This window comes from Symphodus melops (genome assembly GCF_947650265.1).
Source record: "Symphodus melops genome assembly, chromosome: 22".
Lineage (NCBI taxonomy): Eukaryota > Metazoa > Chordata > Actinopteri > Labriformes > Labridae > Symphodus > Symphodus melops.
This window is the reverse complement of record NC_136712.1, coordinates 8,057,221-8,081,320: the sequence shown is the minus strand read 5'-3', so window position 1 is coordinate 8,081,320 and position 24,100 is coordinate 8,057,221. Positions and strand designations below refer to the sequence as shown.

Sequence of the window (24,100 nt, the reverse complement as noted above, 5' to 3'; positions counted from 1 at the left end):
AAGCTATTCCAGGAATGATTCCAGACTTCACTTCTTAAATTCTGAAGAATGTAATCCATAACCTTGACTTGGGTGCAATTTGTTGCACCCAAAGTGAGAACTGAGTTCTGAGAAAAAGGTCTAGGTTTTCTGCACCTGTTGCTTGGAACAACTTAGTCTCATTTCAAACTGTAAATCTCAGTTGGCCTGAATGTTTTTCCATCCTTGAAAACTCTTGGCTCCAAACATTCTGCATACAACTGTATAAATGTGACTGTTTTTGTTGTTGAAACGGTGTGTTACTGCTGTTCATGGCCAGGTTGTCTTTCAAAAAGAGATACCTGAACTCAATGAGAGAAAATCAAGGTTTAAGAACAATTTCAAAAATCTGCTTGGCTGCAGATATTCCTCTAAGCATCTACAGTTCAAGCGTTTTTTTTTTGTTTGTTTGTTTTTTAATAAATGTAGCTTTCTTTTTTTATAAATGTAGCTCAACTATTTGCACGGGTATTTGTTGCTGTAATTCTGCAAAGCCTGAGATGAAGTCAATGTTGTTGGGTTTTCTTTTCATTTCTTGTCCAAATAACTTCACACTCCACACTGCCCTCCCTTGGGTCCTCTGCAATAAGCCTGCTGTGTGAAGTCCGACCAGTAGCTGAAAAAATCTAATTGACTTTATCACTCACACCAAAACCCCAGAATAAGCCAGAAATTCATCAGTATTACAAGGTCAGTTTTATGTCATTTTTTTCCATAGACATAAATAACGTTCCACTTTTTGTTGTCAGTGTGAATACATCTAACCACCCATTTACCCAATTTCAATGCAAAAGCAGTTCATTCACATCGTTTGATGTAATGACTGATAGACTGGCAGACAGATACCTTCCATTTTAATCGGATAGTCAACCAAACTCCACTCTTACAACTAATAACAAAGAACTAATGTAAGGGTTTACGCCATCTTGCAATCTAGAGAGTTTATTGCATAAACAGCTAAAATGCCTGTCTCTGGCCTGAGGGCTTTTATTGTGAAATGTTGCTTAACCTACATGAAGGCGAAGACATTGAGGAAGACAGGCTATTTAGAGTCACCAACTGACCTAACGAGCATGTCTATGGACTGTGGGAGGAAGCCGGAGTACCAGACATGGGGACGAGAGCATGCAAAACTCCCCACAGAGAGGATCCTGTTAGACGAGTATTCAAACCTGGAACTTCCTCACGGAGAGGCAACTGCGCTGACCACTGCACCACCATGCAGCCCTTCCAGTTAAAACAGTCCCTCTTTAAACCATAACGCTGGCCAATGTTCACATTAACTTCAGTTCAGGATCAACAGAATTAACTGATTTAGTGCCATCAAAGTAAACGTCTTTGTACACAAAGTTAACATTGTGACTAAAGCATCATGTATGTATCAACAAATGCTTCTTTTTCTCTTTAATTTGACCTTTACATTTACATGGGTACAGTATATATTCCCACCTTACTACATGGCTGTATTGCCAGACATTGACGCTGAGGGTAGCCTGATACACTTAAGTATGTCTTTGTGTCTGTGCATTTGGATGTGTGCGTTTGTTTGTGTGTTTGTGTATACGTGTGCAGTTAAAGACCAGCTCAGCGCTCGCATGGGGGCTGCCTGGCATGAGCCCAGCCAGCAAAACACAAGGTCTCCCGCCAGCTCAAAGAGCTCTTCACAGGCAGGGTGTCTGCTTCAGATCAGCCTCCATTTTTTTTTTGCTATTTTTTTTATGATGCAACCATTAAAAGGTTTTGGCTCATATTTTACTTATCACATAGACCACAGCGTTTTTTTTCTTTTTTTTTTTCCTTTAGAGCACTTAGCAGTTCCATTAGGATGTATTCTCCTTAACCTCACTTTTAAACAAACCCTGATTGCTATGGAGAGAGTACCGACATCAATTTTGCAGAGTAAAAGTTAAAGCAATAAAAAAAAAAAATGAATGGTGATACTTCACTTAAAGACGCATTAAGTAGCAAAACTATGTATGCTAAGTCCAACATAAGCTCTCTCAGTCATCACTGGCTAGAAGTTCAGTTGTGTCCGTATATCTGCAGAGACACTGACCATCCTGCCTATTCTCTTGTTTTGCTTTGTTTCGGCGGTTTCTGGGTGTCTACCTCTGCTTAAGCTGTTACAACCAATAATAGCCAGTTGCAGGTTCTGATTCAAAAAATCCTTGCAGAGCAGGTTACGCAACTCTGAAAAGACGCTACAGCTGGCTGGTTGAGTCAGACCAAATCTTGCACAGGCAGCCGGGTTGTGCAGGTGTGGGTGTCTTCATTTGTTCCTGAGATCTTAACAGCAACGAAACTAACCCATGATCAGCTTTGTGTCTGTGTTCACTCTCCCGCATGCTCGCTAGAACACCGTGACTCATGCTGCCAGATTTAACAAACAGCAACATACATGTCCCCCATTTTACTATCCTGCCTTTAAAAGCTGCCTGTATGAGCTCCATATAATACTGTGTATAAGTCACAGAATTCAATGGGACACATCAATTAATTTTATTCAGTTTTCTTTAATTTCAACCCAAATACAGGACAAACGGGACAGCTGTTGAGCATTCATGCATCCAATGGTCTCAAAGAAACATAGAGACTCTTGGTACCATTCCATGTCTGCTGCACACTTGTATAAAGCATACCCATATGGTACAAACAGGCTATTATATACAGTGCATGCACACTTTCAGAGGCTGATACTTTGGCTGCTTCACCCTGGAGCCACTGTTGCATTTTTGGCAGCACTGGTGGTCCCTTCCCACTTTTCCTCTTTACAATGTCTCGGGCTTTTCAATAAAGAAGCTTCGGGGAGCGCAAAGGAGCAGGACAGGAAAGGAAAAAAAAGAAAAGGAATGAGCATTCAATTCTGCCTGAGTTATCCCAAGCTTGGTATGCTTAGCTTGATAAAAAAAAAGAACAGCAAAAAAAAATAAAATAATTATCTATGGCTTATTTAAAGGCTGCTGCATGATGCTCAAATCCGTCTTTCCCAAACAGCAACTAAATTTTGCATGCCCTCTGGGGAACATCTTCTGCGCTTTCCCAGAGTAGCATGGTACATTGTTAAGTGTGACCTGGGTTGTTGGTATGTCTCGTTGAAGTGTGAGGCCTACATGCTCGTACTAGAGGAGAGACAGGCGTCAGAAGTGTATAGCAGGGAGTTGGTGGAGTGCGTGTCCTTATGGAAAGGTCACAGCTTTTCCAGTGTGAGCGCTCATTACTCCCATTTAGTCAATAAAGTGTCAGCTTGAGCCCGTCTGAGTAAAAAATGGCTAACAATGTCAAACGACCGATTTCTGGACGTGTAATGGACTACCAAGCTCAGTGTTCTCTGGTGGCGAGGAAGAGATTACAAATAATGTGTGAATGAGCCACAGAGGAAGCTTTTGTAAAAAATGAAAAGAAAAAACAAAACAAAAAACTGGCAAGCTGGAGAAAATTTGAGGCATACAGTAATTTGGGCACATCAGCTTCTGGAGATGACACAGCAGAGAAAAGGAATAAAATGAAAGGAGAGGGAGAAGGAGGAAGAGGATGAAAGCGGGGGGGGGGGGGGGGTAAAACATTGCACATCAGCTCTTCACTATTAAAAGAGAAGCAAAAAGGAAAACAGCTCCCTTCCTCACAGTTTACATTAAGTGGTCAATGCATAAGAAAAGCAGTGATGTATAACAGTGGACCTTGCATTTAATTAAGCAGGTCCCCTCATCCTCTTTCCTTTTTTTTTTTTTTTTTTTTTTTTTTGTATCCGCTCACCCACATAATCATTTCATATACGCTGTGATATCATCTGCTTAATGTGCTATTTTGCCCATACAGTTAAACCTGGGCGATAAATCTACCCGTGGTCTACATTATAGATGCAAGGCCTTGCTGAATAATGTGTGCATTAGATTAGCAGCACTACAAGAAGTGAACCACCGTGGAGAGAGAAATACTTCACGTTAATCTCTCTTGGTGGTTCCCGAGGGATGAGAACTGAGTGCCCCTTCCTGTGGCTGTAGGTGGAAGGTGAAGGAAGTGTATGTTTGAATGAATAATGGGCAGAAATGGTGTTTAAAAAAACCCACTGGTGTGCACTGTTTCAAAAGGTGCGTAACCCCTAACTCTAACCCCTCCCATTCATTGCAGACACACAATTCATCCACTTGCTCCAAGAAAACATTATCAAACGTTAATAAAAAACCACCTCCACACATACGCTAACACTCCCTTTTGGTTTTCAAATGGGCAGCGGAATTCATGCTCATTCCGAGCGTGGAGATTTTTTAATGCGGCGGCTTCAATACATTTGCTACGAAATCTACACACTTAAGATTGGCCCCTTGAGAGAGAGCCAACATTTCTGACATTACATTTCTCCTTCTTTTGCTCCCCCCCCCCCCCCTCCTACCCTCCCCCTCTGTTAACATACTCCTGTTCCCTGATTTCCAGGGAGTGAGGAGCGATTTGAGGTGACCTCGTTACGGAGAATGACAATACAACAAAAGAACGGGGTTATGAAATCGAGAAAATTCTATTTCCACCCTCCTGGCCATTCATCTCCCTCTGCAATAGTAGGAAAAGGATTCATTATTTGGTACCCTCTCACCACTATCTCCTGAATTTGCATACTCTGCATATACGGATGAGTGAGCGTGTGTGGGGTTGTGTGTGTGTGTGTGTGTCCTCATAGTTGTGTACAGCTGTACTTGCGAGGACAATCACTTGAGCCTTTAGCTGAGGTTAAAAATTGGGTTTTGTTTCATTTTGAGATACTCAAATTGAAAATATGGTCCTCACAAAACTGTGAAATCCAACGTAGTGTACAAACTTATGCAAAGAAAAATCTGTGAAAACGAGAAAACAACGTCGAGAGAGCGAATGGGTGGCGGGATTGTGTGTTCACTGTGTCAGCGTTCGAGAGAAAGATCAACCGGCCCCATGAGCCACGGCCCTCCGCTCTAACCTAACATTCCCTTTGCAGAACGTCCCAGTGAGCCGACACCATGACAAGGGCAGGCTGTGGTTCCCGGTGAGGGTGAGTGGACATTCAGTCCTCTGATCAGACTTTCAAAGCTGAGCAAACTAAAGTGCAAGCTTAAAAGCAAATGTTAACCCTGAGGCCCAGAGGGCTCTGCAAGTAAAGTCATCAGCATAGAAAAAAGAGAGAAAAACATTTTAAGGAGACTAAATATGTGCATTTTAAACATTTAAAAAAAGAAAGTTGTTACAAATTAACTTTATGGGAGCAACATATTTGCACACTAATTTTTCAACACTGCCCTTAAATGTTGAATACTCGCAGTGCGTATGCCATGACATTGTAAAATAAGCAAACACAGCTTGTATCTTTACAGTTCACAACAAGTGTGAAACAGATCTTCCAACTTTCTATCTATCTATCTTATTTTGGCTAGTTATACAACTAGGAACCAAACATAACAGAGCCATTAGAAAAGAGTTACAATGAGACAAACAAAAATCAGAACCTCTAACCGAAATAATGTTACCCATGTTTAGTTTACTTTCTTTATTTTCAAGGTTGAGTCAAGTGATTCAGTTCACAGTGACACCATTTGGTCTGTTTTTTTGTTTGTATTTAACTGTTTTCAACCAAACTGCAAAAAAAGAATCTGTCAGACAGAGAAAGAATTTTCTTACCTTAGGGGAGGGAAAAGATTCAACAGCGCTAGCACAAGCCAGATGGAGAGAAACAAACCTCTTAATTAATGATCACGTTGTTTTGTAACTGCTGGGTTGTGATGATTGTTAGCTAACAAGTTTGCTCAAAACGGTGAAAACGTGTCAATGTTGAGTTCACAACTTCTGTCTGTTTCCCCCAGGTGGCATAAAAAAAAAAACTGTTACTGCACGTTTTGAGCTCTGTGCCACAGTTTGAAACGCTGGCTTTCTATTGCATATAGAGGCATCAACTAACATCATTACAGTGTCAGGGGGTCATTTTCTCTAACTTTACAACGCTTCATTCGAAACTATGACATTTATTTTTAAAAGCCTGAATAGCATGGCAGCCAGTGATGAGTGAATATAGATGTAAATATTAATAGGTGAAGTGTCCCTTGAACAACCACTGAAAACAAGTTAGCAACTACTGTATGTCTAATCCACAATTTTGTCCAATTAGGATTCAGCACTACCGCTGAGAAAAGGATTAACTATTATTAAACACCCTTCTGATGCAAAAGGGTTGTAATATTTAGAAGTTACCTTCCCGTGATTTATCAGGGTATTACAATGATGCCTCTGTGTCATCAAACATAGATTAGCATCAGTTAGCAGCTGATGATGACACAGTGCATCAACAGGAAATGGAAACAAGTCCTGTTTCTCTCTCTTTGGTTCGCACTCTCTCAGGAACGTGTCTCACTCCGAGAGAAAGGGATAAAGGGGTGTTGTGTTTTTCAGTGCAGCGAAATGTACACACGCCTGCACACATGCGTTAATTGTATGCCTGTGTGTGTGTGTGTGTGTGTGTGTGTTGGAACGCTTGACTGTGTGATCCAAGAAAAAACATCACCCTCCCCTTTGTGCAGTCTCAGAATGCAAAGACGTACTTCAACATCGCTCAAGGATTTGTTAATTAGCTTGCCAGCATCTGTCCTCTTAATGCAAGATGGGATGAGAATGCAAAAAATCAAAAAAAACAACGCCCCTCGACTGATTACCACCTATGCGCGACAGCACCCATAACAACAGATGTCAAACACCCTCCACCCCCACCTCTGTAGCAATGAGGTAAAAATAAAAAAAGACATATTTCTTATGTGATCTTTCTTTAATTGATGTTAGCATGTTGTTGAATTATGCATGCCCTGCTTCAGGAGAGGACTGCAGAGCAATAATTTGTGTTTGTGTGTGTGTAGTACTTACTTTGAAACTCACAGCCTGCTTGTAATGTCCTCTACAGGCCAAAGGGAATTGATGAAATGATAACTTCTGCTCTTACAGAATGATTATATCTGTGATTAAGTTGTACGGGACAGGCCCAGTGGGAGATGACGAGGAGGGCAAAATGGCGAGGATTTCTCCGTATTTACGTCTCGGCTTGAAGCTTTGGGTGCATGGAGCTGGATGTGGTTTCCCCCAGACATTGACAAATGGAGTAATTACATTTATGTGAGTGTGTAGGATTGATTCATCAACCAACGCCTGCTACCAAGAGCTTCTGATTTAATTGGGGTGCTGGTGACACATGCATCTTCTTGCGATAACAGATCACTTTTTATCAAAATGAAATTACCCACCCTCCCCCCCCATTCCACTTTCAGAATTCAATGCCACCCTGAGTTGATGATGTCGAACGTGTTGTATGTTCAACTGTATACAAAACCACGACTCACAGGTGACGAATTTCACTTGGTTTCTGTACAATCATCACTTCAGGACCAAAAAAAACAAACTATTAAGGCTTTGTAATGTATTGCGCAAACTCGAAGTACTAAGTTACAGACAGTTGTGAACTGATCCATTTAATCTTCCTGCTTAAATTGACTCAATATGAATAATTCAGCGGTGGTTATCTTAAATCTTTTCAAATGTTAATCTGTCATATTCACAATGTCTTGTATATCATGTCTCTGAGTGAACTGAAACTATGCAGATTGTGTCTTTTGACAAATTTAAATGACAATATAATGATATCATTCTGCTTTAATGCCTGGGTTGATCTGAATATCAGGGCAAAAAAAGTGTCCTGATGAAAAATTGCACCAAGCTCCACCAATAAAACTCTTATTTGGATATATTACAAGATGATAAGTGCATGTAGGACACTTAATTGGCAGGCCGCTAATATCGGCTGATATTAGCATATCAAGTGACTATAGCAATCGGCTAAATTTATCGCAGATATGCACCAATATTACTCAATTTATTCACCTGTCATAAAGCATTTCATTTGACTGTATTACACTTGCCATTCTTTTTTTTACCAGCTGATTGGAGAATAATAATAATAATATCCATATAGCAGAGTGTCAAACGGCGATGCCCGTACATGGAGTGACCCAGCTTGTCTTCATTACATATCTTTTCTACAAGCATGATCATTGTATCTCAGGGATTAAATGTAATAAATGTATACATTTAAATCTATACCTATCTCAAAAGAGCAAACAGCTCACAGAAAGATGTCAGATTTTTTTTTTTTGGAAACATTTTTTTCCTCTTTCCTGATGATGGCGTCGGCCCCCAAAATCACATAACGATCGATGGAAGCATGAAATAAAAATAAACAAAGAATTTAGCACTCCTAACATTAGCCTTATGTTGATGCTCTGAAATGAAATAGAAACGTTGCCAGTAAATGTTAGAACCCAGAAGTACAATTTACGCCAGATTGCACGTGCACACATTTCACTGATTGTGTCACATGCACGTCACATATATTGTTTCCTATAGGGTCTCAGTTGAGGGGTCTTAATGAGCTCTTCAACCATGAGGAAGCGGGCATAACATGCATGTTCTGCTGTCACTGTGACAATGGAAGTGTTTATCGCTGCCATAGGCATGTGGGGGGGGGGGTGTGAGCAGGATGAGCCGTGGAGATTGGGAAGGGAGGATGAACTATATACAAAGACAGATCGAGATAGAGAAAGAACATGAGACGAATAAAAAAAAAATCTTAAGCATACCATGCGTGCATAACTGAGGCGTGTTCCGGCATGTAGAGGAGTATCAGCTGGAATGACACTGCTGCAGCTAACTGAGCACTGTCAGGCAACAGTTCCTGCTGTAGCACTTGCAGCAGCCCTGACCTTCTGTCTCAGCCCTCTTTCACACTCCTCTTCTGGCTGTCTCTCAGATTCTGTTCTTGAAAATTTTACCAAGACTGTGTCAGTAGGATAACAAGTGTAGAAAGGGATCATAGGCGACGCCAAGACCAATGATAGGCAACTAATTTAACAGACTTTTTAAAAGCTAACATAAAAAAAAAATTGGCTGGGGGAGGAGAGGATGTGCTGAAGGGAAAACGCTGTTTTACAAGAGTGGCGCTAAAGCTCGACATCTACTCTGAAAGCAGATCTTAGGGTAAAAAGATGTTATACCTTGAGGGCCTGTGTCAACCTGGCATTTTTTTCTGGGTGCCAGCTTCTTTTTTTTTTACAATTGTTCGCAGCAAGTGTTTTTCTTTAAGGCGGTCCGACTTTTTCTTTGAGTGGCCGCTCTTAAACGCTTGTCGTTGAAAGTCTTTCAACGAATCAGACGAGTGCTGTTGATGTCACCAGGGGGCTCTTTTTCAACCAGCCAATCACACACTGGATCAGTCATAGCTGAGCAGGCCGTGTCACAACTCAGGCAGATGCTCAGACACTCTGCAGGGTTGATAGTCTCCTTTTAACAATGTACGTGCCCTGCGGTGGCCCCACCAACCTTCTGGAGAAGTCAATCAAATTGCCCCTTAGTTTTCCTGAAATAGGACAGGAACTGGGCTTTGTCTAACAGCAACTCCTGGACAAGGCAATATTCCCAGTATTTTTGTCGCCTACACAGATTGTGTCGCGTACCTTTACCGTCCATGCACCGTGTTTGATCTGACGGAGATAGTAGGAGGGCAAGCATCCTCTGTCATTCTCATATTTGAACACACCGTAAAAAGCAACAGAGTCATACGGAAGCCATCGCCAAGAGACTATACTGTTTCTGCTCAGCCCACAGCAGCTTCATCAAAGCACAACCGGGTGCACAGCCAGCACTTTGAAGCCTGAAGAAAAAAGAAAAAAAAAGCCAGGTGGCCATTAAACTTTATCCTAAAAAGTAAGGAGATAAAACGCAAACATTTATTGCTAAAAGATACCATCTATGTTTCCAGGTTCCTGCTGAGGTTTGATAATCATATAAGATTTAAATCATGTAACTGCATTGTATTATGAATTAGGTGTGCAGTGATACATGATACAGGCTGCACTTGTCGCTTATGACTCCATATCTGCGTCTAGAAAAATTAAGGTTACGGAAGTTATTTTCTCGCCGTTAAAAAGAGGAGACCTTGCTCATCCTCTGGGCTATATGCAGGGGTCTCAAATCACATCTTTACTGTATATCTCTTTTGCCCTCTGCAGCAGCAGCAGCAGCAATAGCTACAAATCAGTTTGTTTCTGCATCCCAAAATGGTTGTTGAAGCAGCAACAAGCGGCAGCGGAAGATAAATGAGGGGGAGCACATTGTTATTTCCATATCAATCAGGGATAGTGTCAGGAGCTTTGGGAGAAAGAAATGGAAAGAAATGGCGGAAAGAAAGAACGACAGAGAGAGAGAGAGAGAGAGAGAGAGAGAGAATGCATGGAAGTGGATGCTTTTGTTATGAACTTAAGGCTTTTATGTAAAGAAGTGCTTTTTTTGGCTAACACTGGGCCAGGTAATGCACCTTGTGGCACAACGCCAAGAGCAAACTGAATAAATGACCAGGTGACCGGCTGACCCGGCCGTCTTTACAAATACTTGAAATGGTTTCAGAATCTCAACCGTCTCTTGCACACGAGTGCAAACCGAGTGCAGCTGTCATTTAGGCAATAAATGTCCAGCAGATTTATCTCCCTGAAACATTAACATTGAATCCCGGCTGTCGGCATGCATGTCATCGGACCTTGATGCGGAGGTGGTGCAGCTGACAAGCTAGCGGGAAGGGAGAGAAGAACGGATGAAAGGATTGTGAGAGGGAACGAGGGAGGCCCTCAAGGCCCCCTTAACAAGTTCTTGAGAGTTGAGCTGCTGAAACTTTATGCTGGTTTTATCTTGTTAAGTGCAGGAGTCATTGAAGGACACAAGACAATTGATTGAACAGAGTTGACTTCAGCACAATTTCCTGCTCGTGGCGACATGAATCAAGCAGACCATGGATCCCTATATTCTGCAGCTTAACTACCTCTCAGGTCTCCCACTGTGACAAATGGCTTCTGTCTCTTCTAATGTAATATTTGTTTCTACTTCTGAGAGCCTCTCGGCTACTCCACAGCGAGTCTGTCTGCCGACTGCTTCATTGTGTTAGCTGACTTTATTCCCCGTCCGACTGTCAATTGGTGGACTGTCTGAGTGTTCTCGTCTGTCCGTCTTTTGTCTCATTGCCTGCGTGGCTTATTTATTTTTTATTTTTTCATCCTCTCAAGCTCTTTCTACTGCTCCCTCGTCAACCCCTCTCTCCATCTCGCACTCACCGTTTCTCTACCTCCCTTGCGCTATCTGTCTGTCTCTCTTCCTCTGTCCTCCTCCCTCTCTCCGCCTCCCTCCTCCCCCCCTTGTGTTCTCTCTCCACTTTACCACCACGTCTTTGCTCCAGATGCTAGCTGTCTCAGCTCTGTGGGCCGCGTCTCAGTGATGGGCCCCTCTAGGAATTCAAAGCACCATTCTGGCATTTTCTTCCAAGCAATTGCTTTTTGCAGTAATAAAGGGGGGAAGTAGCTTTAGCATCTCCCTCTGAATGAGCTTACTGGCCCTTGGCGAAACAAGCACAAGTGTACATCTTTGAATCCTCTTGAGGCAGGACTCTGTCCGGATTCCGACCCAATTAAGCCGTCCCACGCAATTTACGGCAATGCTTTCAAAAAAAAAAAAAATCACCATTAATCCCTTTTTTTTGTCAAAGGCTCCAACTGTAGCTCAAATCCTGTTTGTACTTTGAAAAGAAATACTGAGCTGGGCAGGCAATCGGCATATAAAAAGTGCATGCCCTAATGTCACCAAATCTGGCATTTACAAACAATGGCTTTCTTTGATTGTAACCTGCCGAGCCTCCCAGGCAGAACTCTTCTCACAAAACGCTATGTAAACACTATAAATGCTGTAGTCATGGTAATTAAAGTCACATCGACAACAAATTAATTCACGATGAGAAACGCAACATTTAAGGTGCAATTAGCCATGGAGGTAGATATGGTGATAATTTGCCCTACTGCAAAAATCCAAACACTTCACAGTTTGTTTTCGCATTAAGTAAATGTCACGGCATATTAGCATGCTATTGAGGCATCCATGTTCTTTCATAGGGCTGGTGAATTAAACGTGGAGGTAGAGATGACGTTAAAAAAAAAAGAGGAAGGGAAAATGAAAAACAGCAGTGGAGGGTTCTGAGGATGAAGTGAGAAGGGAAATAGAATCAATGAGACAGAAAAACGGCTTTAATGCAACTTTTACTGCGTCTCAATGTAAACAAGTGCACCAACTGTTGTAGCTGGTAACTGTGCTGAGGCTATGGAGCAGCTGTTTCACTATAGATGTAGCTGTGGTTGCAAAACTCCGAAAAAAACAGGCATGATGCTGACTTGTCTGATCTATAATACCTGAAAGGAAAATAGACAATCCTAGTTAAGAATCACATCCCAACTGTATCTTGACGTGGAACATTTGTATTGCATCTTTCTTTTATCAAGCTATTGTTTCTTTGTTTGTTTACTGAAATCAATACTTTTAACAAGGGACAGGCAGACACACAGTCTCAACATCGAAACAAGAAGCACTGGGGCCGCAATTGATTGTATACCTGCAGTTATAAGTGTTAGGGGTATTAGGCTTGTAAAGTAAAAGGCCAGGATTCATTGATTTAGTCAGAGGCTGCAGAGAACAATCTCCAGTGTATTTCTAAATAATTCTCTTTGACTACTATGTTTTGATGCAAATGAAAAATGCACTTTTTTGAGGTGTTATTTATTTTTTTTATTTTTTTGAGAATGCACAGGAGCTTTTTAATTCCAGGTAAACTGTTGTTGATATCTGAATAAGGGCCTATAGCCACGTTAGCATGCAGCTCTGTGAGACTGAAGTTGGGAACAACATTTCTTTGAGCTAAAGGCTATTGTTTACATGCTACTTTACAGCTGTCTGTAGGTGTAAGGTTTAGCATAATCTAGGGAGCAGTGATTGTATAGTCAAGTTGTGTACAGATACATTTGAACAGTGGAAAAAAAAGACTTTTAAACTTAAAGGTTAGCAGTGTTAACTTACACACTGACTAAAAAAAACAAAAATCATTTAACGGCCCAAGTATTTATACTGTTTATCTTTTTGCAAAGATTTATTTTTGGCCTTTATGCCTTTATTATAGAGAGGAAAGTGGATAGAGGCGGAAATCAGGGAAGGAGAGTGGAGAGCCACAGGCCGGACGCGAACCCGGGCCGTCCACGTGAAGACTGAGCCTCAATACATGCGCTGGTACATGCGCCACCAGCGCGCACAAATGATAAAAAGTTTTATCGCAATAAACGGCAGGTCAATAGTTCTTCATGATTAACCTGTAGCATTTTTTCATTGAATGTTTGAAATATAATCCTGTTCCATTTCAAAACTGTTCTGTTGTGCTTTTATTTTGTATTTCTAACTGGCTTAACCTGAATGGTCTTTCATTTCCTGTACTTCCAGTAAATGTAAGGTGACCACATTTTCTTAAACACAGAAACTGTAACTTGTTGAAGATCAAGAGGTGAAGGAAAATAGCTAAAGGGTTTTTTTTTTTGTTTTTTTTTTAAAGGATTACATTTCATGTCACTGGTGACCTGTCATCTGAGCTGTTGAGATTTAAAAATTAAAATGGGCCATTTAGAGGCAAAGTGGTTATCACAACGAAAGAAAGACCCTGGTTTTATGTTCTTGCCTTTTCACAGTCCAAGTGTGGATACATCAACACATGCTGAAGTGCTTGATGGATGCCCTTTGCCTCACAGAGAGTGCCTTGGGCAGTGTTTGTATGCCTTAAGATCTCTATCAATAGGCATTCCCTAATTCTAAAATGCTCTATTCACCCATCGCCGGACAACAGAAAGCAGCAACGAGTAGATGTGAGTGCAGACTGCAAAGGAAGCACACCGCCTGTGGCCATTCTGCCAGCTCCCATTCAATGTCAATGGGTCCGTGCACACACTGAAAAAGATCCCATTGCTGCTTAATATTTAATAGGTCACAAAACTCTTTTAATATTCCTTCCCTGTCTTACAAAACTTGACGCATTCAATTTGTGAGAAGTTCATTGTGTGACAACATCCCCCCCCCCACCCCAAATGACATTCATCATGGTCCTTTAATTTTGCAAAGCCATCTTCTAAAATGCTGTTCAAATATGTATGCAGACTCTGGCCCAATTTCCGGGGGTCTGTAATGTGCCTCTTTTCTTTCCTTGTGGAAAACTCAACAAGTTGACTCCCTTTATGAATTTACTTCCCCAGGCCATCAGCAGCCGTTTCTGTTGTTTCCTGATAGTGGCGTTCCTCTCTGTGTCCCTCACTGCTGAGGAAGACGCTCGAGGCTATGCTGAAAATAAGATAAGATATTCAAAATTGTCCACGCGCTCACCCACAAGTTCTTGCTTTTTTTTTCTTCTCCTTTTTCTTTTTTCTTTTTGAGGTCAGTCGAGTCCCATTCTGTTGGCTGGTGAGTCAGACATCCACAGAAGTGTGTGTGTGTGTGTGTGTTTGTATTCACATGAACTGATACAAGCCTCATCATATCACCACCTACGTGTGATCATGTGCTTTGAACTCCTCTGGGTGACAAGGTGACACGCCTAGCACGTCACACCGTCTTTTCTCCATGGATGGCCCCAAGCTAGTGTTTTCAGCGCAGTCAACACTCCATCGATTCAGACGCGAAAAATAACAGCAAGTCATAAACAAACAGGCGGAAGGAAACACGGGAGGTCTTGCTGAGAAAAGGTGTGATCTGATGGGAATGTTCTTTGAGCAGCAGGGGAGAGCTTTTTGTCCCTGACAGCAGCGGAATGTGTGTTCATGCATGTGAATACCCAACCTTTCTGCAGTCTTGAAATGTGTACCCTTTGCAGTGTGATCGTCATGTATGTGCAAATATGTCATGGGTGTTTGCATTTCTCTGTATGATCCTCGACTTCCTGTTTTGTGTGATCTATGTCGCTGCTTTGATGTCATGTTCAGTTATGTCTTTAATGTATGTGTTTGCCCCTCAGTGTTCACATAGCGGCACACAAGATTACATTGAGCTCTCAAATGAGTCAGCAAACACTACATGCTTAAAGAAAGACAAACTCTTTCTTTCATTCTTTATCACTTCCTTCACCCTCTTCCTTCCCTTCCCCCCCCCCCCCCCTTCCTCTTTGTTACTCTATCTTCCCTGATCTTCCTTCACTTTCCCTCTGCTTGCAGATCAGACCAAGACCACAGCAGTGGCTCCATTCCTTAGCTCTCCAAAGCTCAGATTAGCATACTGATTAGCTAGCCTTGTGGCTCTATCTTCCCTTGAGCTCACATGCAGGGCTACAGCCTTGTGAATACATAATGGCACCATCTGCAAACATGGCCGACAGCTTCCAGTGGAGGGAGCTAGTGCACACAAGGCGATGCTTTCATTTTAATTCTTCTTCTTTTTTTTTTTAAGTAGTCAGTGGGCATTGAAGTATTCTCATGAGACTAGAGTCTCCAACCACTGTGAGTAGTTAAAGTGTTGAGCTGATGCAATATTTTTTTAAACTCATCCCTCTCCTTATCTCGGCTTTATGTTTCCTTTCTGATTCATTACAGTGTCTTCTGCCTCTCACTCCATCTCCAACCGTGCCTTTTTCCTCTCCCCTCAGAAGAGCCTGTCTTTCCTTAACTTGTCTCCTCATCTTTTTCTATCTTCCTCTCTTATTCAATCCTTTCTCTCTCCTCCCTCCTCACTTCCATCTTGACACTTCTCCTTTTTTCTTTCTTATCGAGGCATTAGCGAGGATATCAAGCCACCCCCTGCTCTCACCTCCTGTAATGCCTCTACTTCCATCCCTCCCTCCACCACTTTCCACTCTCTCTCTCTCTCTCTCTCCTCTCTCCTCTCTCTCCTCTTCGATCGCTCCCACTCAGAAGGACTCTGAATGAGGACGGCAGATTGTGTGAAGTTGGATGTTGATTCTAGGTGACAGGCACCATATTAGTCATAGCCATAATCACAGAGCCCCCAACACACACACACACACACACACACACACACACACTGATGTGCTCCAAAACAGCAGCCCTGCAAAGCAGAATTGCCAATGGTTCAAACATGAATAGTTCATGCCATGCATGTAGATATCTGGCAAACAAAGGCCCATACATATATACATATATATATATATATATAGTCTTTGCTACACTCAAAGCGTACGGTCAACACTACTTGTCATTCTCACTCATCTATTTAACATCTATTTTGTGTTAATATTGAATATTTTTTAAATTCAAGCTATTAAGATCCCAGACAATTGGTTACATCACCTTGAAATGTAGAAAATGTTTGATTGGCATTCACAGGCACATCACGCTATTTATTAGGATGTCATTTTTTTAGGAGACGAGAAAAGAGCCGGTCAGCATCGGAACAGGGGAGGGGACAAGATGCAAGTGAGGATAACATTCTGCTGTGAGAGCATAGACCTGAGCTGGAATAACATATAATGCATAACATGAAGTGGAAGCAGACCTGTTTTGAGAAAATAGAGCCGAACATAATTGGATGTGAGAGAAGCGGTAACTGGTAGAGAAAAAAAAAAGTGCTACACGGAGAATGAGAAGAAGGAAATAAAAAAAGAACGCCAGAACTCAGGTTCAATTTAAAAAAAAAAAAAAAAAAAAAAAAAGGCAGGCATGTACGGAAGCAAACAGTAACTAGACCAGGCGGCCGACTGGGACAATGAAGGACAGAGAATAAAGCAGAGGTGAGTGTGAGATAAATATAAAAAGGGACCAAACAGAAAGACAGCACAAATGAGCAAGGTCAAATACAATGGGTATAGAAAAGAAGAAAGACAGCTAAATGAGAAAGCAGAAAATGTATTTCAGCCGAATGTTCAGATGAGAGTATTTATCATTGAGAAGGCCACATGCTAAGAAGAAAACAGAAAAGCTTCCAGGAAAATAAAAGAAAGACGAGCCAAGACGAAAAAGTCAAAGGGCCCTGGGGCTTCCAGTTCAATATATAAATATCAGGAGTTCACTATAGTTCTTTCATTTTGTTACAGTTTGATATTACTCTCCTAGAAAATGAGTGGTTTCAGCCTTAGTATGAGAAGAATAGCATGTCAAAATACAAGGACCAAACAATTCTGGGCAGTATTGGTTGAAGAGAAAAGAAAAACCTAAGAAATCAACAAATCCCCAATTGCTCCGATTATTAAGTTCAGGAAGGTGTGAGGTGCTTTGGAGGTCGAGGTCCTTAGGGGGCTCAAAGAATGCTGACTGAAACAAGCATCCAAGCACCATTGATTGGACACAAGTAGAAGATCAATGGACATGGCCGAAGGCCCCATAAATGAAGAAAAAGACCTCCCGATCCAGAAGCTTTCCGTCATACAAACCAAACGCCCTTAGCCCCGCCATTGATTAACCTGAGGCCTGTGTGATTACAAGACAAACTCAATCTGCTGTCCGTTAAAACCAGAAAAGATGAGGGGAGAGTACGGGCCACTAACGCTTTGAACATTTTGGACATTTTTCCAGAAACATCTGGGAGACAGGCTGTTAATATTGATCATTAGCGCGGCTTAAAAGAAAGCTCTGGTGTTTTTGATGGAGCTTAACGTTGCTATGCGCATAGCCTCTGTTTTGTTTTTTTTCCCCCCAACACAGCAGACTGGAGGACAAGGTGCTATAGCTGCATTTCTCCTTGTAAACGAATCATATGTAGTTAAAGATAGAGAGACCAAGTGAGACAAAATCAACGGTGTGAGGGGAGCAAAGGCACATGAAATGAAAAGGCATTCTATGACAGAGAAATATGTTTGAGTGAAAGTGGGATCGTGGGCGGTTTTAGTGTGTGTGTGTGTGTGTGTGTGTGTGTGTGTGTGTGCACGTTTGTGAGCTTGCATACATTTGCCCAGTAAGATACTCTCAGGAAATAGCCAGAAGTCCTATTGTTTCATCTCTCTCATAATTGAAAAAGTCTGTTTTAATACAGCATGATCATGCATGTAATTCCTTCATATTGCTCACATCCTCAGCTGAGTCCTGAGACAATAAGTCGAAAGCATGGCTGTTTGACCTCAGGAAGTCAGTCTGACAGTTTCACATCCTGAAGACAGATATGTGTGTGCATGAGCGAGAGAAGGGGAGAGAGGATTAAAGGGAGTCACAGGAGACTAATCGAGGCCTCTGGGACACTTGAGTCCAACCTCCTGTAACAACAAAGTGTTTTTTACCAGACCATAAAAGCATTTTCTTTCTCTCTTTCTCTAAGCTCTATGTCGGTGTACTCGTGTCTGTCTGTGTTTGAAAGACAGAGCATGAAGCAAAAGATGAAGAGACTCCGTGTGTTTCAGTGTCTGTGTATGCAGGCAGCTGAGTGCCATGCGTCTTTCTCAATCACTGAGAAGAAAATGAGACAAATGACACGTTGGCAGCTTGTATAATCGATACTCCTATAACGTTCGTCAATAAAAGTCTGGAAATTATGTTGTCAATGCATACCCCAAATGACACGGTCACCCGCTGCGCACACGCGTTCTTTTCTCCCCCAACGCTTCCAAAAGCCGATATGTGCCTTCAAAAAAAAAAAAAAAAAAACCGAGTGCATGGACTTACCGCAGAAGAGAACCAGCAGCGCTGTCAGAAGCAGCACAGCCCAGAAAGTTGACGACATTCTCGGCCAGCGGCTGGCATCTTTGCGTCTTGGCAACCTTGACACTGAAGCCATTGAACGAACAGAGCACTTATTCTCCGAAAGGGGGGGAAAAGTAAAAAAGCAAAGATAGAGGGCTAATCTCACAATCCAGCTTGGCTTCTCTCAATGCTCATATCTCCGCGTGTAATCCTACAGAAAGACATGTCAAGATCGAGCAACTGATGGAAAAGCAGTGATATGCTCCTTCGGATTTCTTGTGCGCAAAAGAAAAGGTCACATCTTCCTCAGGAATACCCAGTTGGGAAAGAAAGCGGTGCTCTTGTGTTTGCTTAGATATATAAGTTAGTGGACGTCCTTTTATAGTTATCCCAAAGTGTGTTCACCTCGAATTTCGCCCTGTATTTGCGGTGCGCGGATACCTGCGCTGAGTTAATGCTCCAAGTGTTTAATCATCTATACCGCAGCGTCGCAAAGCCTCCTTTCACCTGTGGTAGCTTTCTCCGATTTTTTTCTTCTTCAGCCTTAAACTGGTAACATAGCCAACCGGGTTAAAGAAAACAAAAACAAAAAAACGGGGTCCGATCAAATCCGAGGAGTAAACGCCTGGATGGGTGGAGGAGAAGAGTCGGTCGCAAATGGAGGGGAAAAAAAGTCCTTTAGGTTCTCAGTTTGGGCACGAGGTAGATGAAGCTCCCAGCATGCTTTCAGGAGGAAACGAAGGATGGAGAATGGATTGGACGAGAGAGAGAGAGAGAGACTGAGGAGCGAACGGAAAAGTGCGCACTGTGCGGCTCCCAAGTGATTTTGTGGAAAGTGAAATATTCAGTTAATCGATATTGCGTCGGTAATGTGCCACTTGAGGTCGCGGTTTACAGTAATTTCACAACAGCTCACTGCTGTACACAGAATGAGTCACACTGCATCGATCCTGTATATCAATCGGAAACACTCGTAATGTATGAAATGTGCATCATTGTTTAAGTCAGTCTGTGTACATTTTCCTCAGCAATGCATCATTTTGCTTTTTAGTATTTTATTCTTCCTTGGATTTTGCAGCTAGTGTTGTATGACATCTCTGGAATGCTTGTCTCCCTTTTCAGTGCATATATCACAGCAAAAACGAATACAGATTATGAAAATCTTTGCTTATATTGAATGTAGAGATTTAAAACTGTTTTTCCCCAAATTGTTTTAGCATGTTTTTTTTTTTTTTTTTAATTTTCTTACATTTGAATGTCTTTTACATCTTTAATTCTGATCTATAATTCTAATAGTTGAAACTGTCTAACATAAAAGTCCGCCCTCTCTATTATTGGAAACTAAGCTTTGGTTATGTTTTTACAGATTTTAACAAACATCCCATGTGCTATACAGGATGAAAATGAGGCATTATAGGGAGACTAACCAAACACTTCAAAAAGTTGTGAATTAAAGTACTTATTTATTTTAAGGCTACAACATCTTTCATTAAGACTCTTGAATACTCTTAGTCATTATAGACATGGGCTCCTGTAAATGTGCTTCACTTAATGCAGTACATATTTTATATAAACGTGGAAAAACTATGAACTAGTGCAGCTGCAACACATTGTTCAGTTGTCCATTCTGCAACTAATTCAAAAAAACTTTTGCTTCATGCAGTAAAAATAAAATCAAAATTAAGAAATATTTTAAAAAGCACCTACAATTCACACCAATGCACCTCCTGCTCCGCTCAAACTGTCCAGTTAGCAGCTAGTTTGTGAACATAGTGGAGCGTTCCGTTTTTCCTCAGGAGCTGGTGGAGACCAAAAACAGAGCTTAAAATGAGTATGCTTTGTTACGTGCCAGAAACTACACACCTACTGTATATGCGTATGATGACCCTTAAGTAAAAGTTTTTGTTTTTTTTTGTTTGTTTAGTTTAGCATACTAACTTAATAAGTCCGGATATACTTTATTAATCTCCATAGGTGACATTGGATTTCACATTCTGTTAATGAGACATAGGCTGAAACATCTGTGTGCATGCATTAATGGAAAGATGTCAGAGTGAGGGGGGCTGCACACAGCAAGCGCTTCCGGGCTAGTGGGGAGGGGGTTGTCAGGTTCCTTGCCTTGCTCAGGGGTACCTCGACAGTGCTCCACCCCACCCCAGTTTCCAGATTTGGTCCACACCAAGGACTTGAACCGGCAACCGTCTAGTTCCCAACCCAAGTCCCTGCAGACTGAGCTACTGCCGCCCCTATAGTGTTCTGCTCACTACTTCTCTCTGCTGCCTCCAAGTGGAAAAAAATCCCTTTTGCAGGTTTTTGTCAAGTTATTATTATTTTTAATTGTATTAAAAGGTTGTTGCGTTGTAATGGAATACATTTGAGATAAGAGGAGTTTCAACTTTATTGTCATTACACAAATATACAAGTATAGGAGTAACGAAAAGAAGTTTGGCATCTCACCAGAAGTGCAATAAGACATGACTCTAAGTGAAAAAGTAATCACAGGATTTACAGATAATGTGAACATTTACAATGCTCTACTTTTAGTAAAGTATCTGAATACTCCTATTGTCTTCGGGACTGTAACTGGGCCCTCCCTGTGCCTGTTTCCCTGAGCATATAGACATGTGGTACCATGGACAGCGCCTAATAGACAGTGCGGTTAGCGATACATTTTCAGAACCATGGACAGCGCTAGTCACAATCTATGTGGACAGTACAAAAGAGAAATGGTAGCACAGACAGCACCAGGGCCTGCTCTCCAGCACCATGGACAGCGCCACGGAGAGCTGCTCCTGTCAAGCTGGAGCCGGAGCTGGCTCTGTGCGCTGGCAGCGACACTCTGGAGGCTTCTGTGCGTTCACCTCAACACACCCTGCCATGCATGCTAAACCCCAAAGCCTATATGGCCACACTCTTTTGTGGTCCCCAGGGGAACAAATAACCACGAATAACTCCATATTCAAGCCAGAAATGTTGCTGTTTTATTCTGGAGTTGACAGATGTGGTCTTACAGCTGGAAAAAAAAAACTCATCCAACAAGCTCCTCTTATAGAGATTCCAAGTTCTCCCTGCTAAGCCTTTCTGTAGTAATGTGCACTAGACTGGTGCTCTTGTAAATCAGACTGCAACCTCAATGGGTGTACTAAAATAGTTTATTACTGTTTGTTTCTCAGTCAGTTCTTAAAACACTCCTAATCGACATGTTATTGGTTCATTCAGTCACTTTAGTGAGTAAACGCTGGACATTTTGACCTTTTTTCCAGTTATTTTGACTGCCTTCATTTCTTGTCGGCATTTCCATGTTACAGAATATATTTAAAAGCAATGACGACAATGTAGACTTTCAGTTACAGCCCTTGTGGGAGAGCGGTTTCATTGAAACCAATTATACAATCAGCTTTTATTTAGATAGCATCCAACAAACAAAAGTGATCTCCCTTTGTAAGAAAAGACCAGGATGAGACGGCACTGTTCACTGCAAGGGGATGTCTTAAACCGTGTCCTATTGTTTACACTGTAGCAGTGGTTCTCAACTGGTGGGTCGGGACCCAAAAGTGGTGCCCGGAAAAGTGGGTCGCAGAAGTGTGCCTGAAAAACAAAAAAAAAAGTTTCAAACTGTCTAAAAACACGCAAAGACACAAAGAATTGAAGAAGGACTTCAAGCGTCCATTCAAGACAATAAAAATGTTAGCTTGAGTGACAGGACGGACGGGGAGGACTCTGCTGTTTGTGCTTGCTTTAGAGGTGGGGGAAAAAAATCTTTTTTTTTTTTAATCTCTCATGCCAAACTTTTAATGCTGTAATACATGCTGGAGACATTGCGATATGTTTACACAGCTCCTTAGGACAGCACAGCACTTGTTAGTGATCAAATAAACAGGGATCTGTCTCTCCCCCACTGTGTAACAGGTTGGCTCAGATTGGCTGTCTTATAATATTTCATTTGTTTGTCTATGTCCTAATTTTGTACTGAGTAAGATATTCTACCATCCATCCTGTGCATGGATTTCAGTGTTAAAAAAATAATGAAAGAACTGTCTTATTTTGACGCTTGTCCCGAATAAATTCAGGGTCAGTTCATAGAGTGACGTGAATAAAACGTGGGGCTTTTAATTGAAGTTTCATTGTCATTCACTGTAGTTCAGAAAGAACCGGAGAAGAACATACAGTACATCAATGCCTCCTTTCTACACATACAGATAGAGAAGCCCACAGCTACACACACACACACACACACACACACACGCACACACTGACTCACAGACATTCTTTAAATGCAAATGATATAATTAAGCCCATACACACGGGCTTTCTGCGTCTGTCTCACACACACAATAACATCAGCGGACATTTTCTTCCAGCTATAATCGGTAAGCTGTGGCCTACATATGTTATCCCCCTCCTTCACTTTTTACGTAACATTTCTAAAACTCCAAACAGAATGAGGCACTCAAAGCATAGGAGGACTGAGTTTGGATATTTCTATTTTGGAGTTTCCAATTTAAAGTATTCAAAGTTGAACAAAAGATACAGGCTGAAGGTCTTTTTTTTTTTTTTAGTTGTGCAGTGTAATAAAAAAATCTTTTTTCCCCTCTCAACATGAATCAACATTGTGACATTGGTTCTATTGACTCTCTGTGTTCACTGGTGCTTAGCACTGAGGTCTGGCTTCTGTTGGAGTTGTAATGGAGATGTCAGATATCTGTGGAGTTTAAAGTGTGCCTTAGAATGTAGATGAGCTTTTCAAGGGAAACATCCACAAGCTGCTGCTATGTGCAACAGCTCTGAAGAATCCAAGTAAACATATTACTTTGGAAGACATTCGATCCACAGCTGAGCAGCAAGCTCGAGCAGGACTCCGGTAGCAAAGACAGGACAAAGGAACACTGTTTGTGAGGCAGTGGAAAATAACTAACTAATAATAAGGAGGAGAGATAAGCAAGCAATGAAGGGAGCTCTAGAACCCGAATTGGTTTTCAAAAAGGTTATTATCATGCCTAAATGGGATCAATACCTTCAAAAATATTTTAAAAGTCATAATCAATCAAACTCAGAAATCCCAAAATGTTTGCAATCAGATAACTGCTGTCCCGTAAGTCACAGAAAAACAGCATAATGGGAAAAATTGGATTGCCTTTGTTTAATTCCTTTCAGGCCCCCCTTATTTATTTAAACATTTATGTATAAACATCAGCGCATGTTCAAGGATTTGCTATTGTAAGAGGTAAATCCAGTAATTCAAATGTCAGATTTCAAAATACGAGCATGTCAGTTGAATTTGAATAATCAAGAAATAGGGGGAAAAAAACCTATTTCTATTTACTTCTTCTTATAAATCAATGCTGATACAATCCCTGGCTACTTTCTAGTTTCCAGTGACACTCACTCTGAACACCAACCAATTCCTCTTTTGTTCACCAATCGATAATAAAATTAAATATGGAACCGATTCCCTGATCAAAGCACATTTAAGGCCAACAGTTGCTTGAATGTAGTGTCATTTTTTTGTGTCCTTGTGTCTTGCCTTTTACTTGTATGTCGCAAAAGGAGAGGCTGTGATGCAAGAAAAAAAA

At 41.5% G+C, this 24,100-nt stretch overlaps 2 protein-coding genes across 2 annotated transcripts in view; one reads left to right on the top strand and one right to left on the bottom strand.

Annotated features, from left to right (window-relative positions):
- tafa5a (TAFA chemokine like family member 5a) overlaps nt 1–19,389 on the bottom strand; it is a 150,027-nt gene extending 130,638 nt beyond the window's left edge. The window contains exon 1 of the mRNA XM_079335009.1: nt 18,510–19,389. Coding sequence (XP_079191135.1) covers nt 18,510–18,621 — 112 coding nt within the window. The 5' untranslated portion in view covers nt 18,622–19,389. The remainder of the gene's footprint in view (nt 1–18,509) is intronic.
- The window catches only part of LOC306817815 (L-threonine ammonia-lyase-like), a 310,968-nt gene that overhangs the window by 27,860 nt on the left and 259,008 nt on the right, over nt 1–24,100 (top strand). The window lies entirely within an intron of this gene.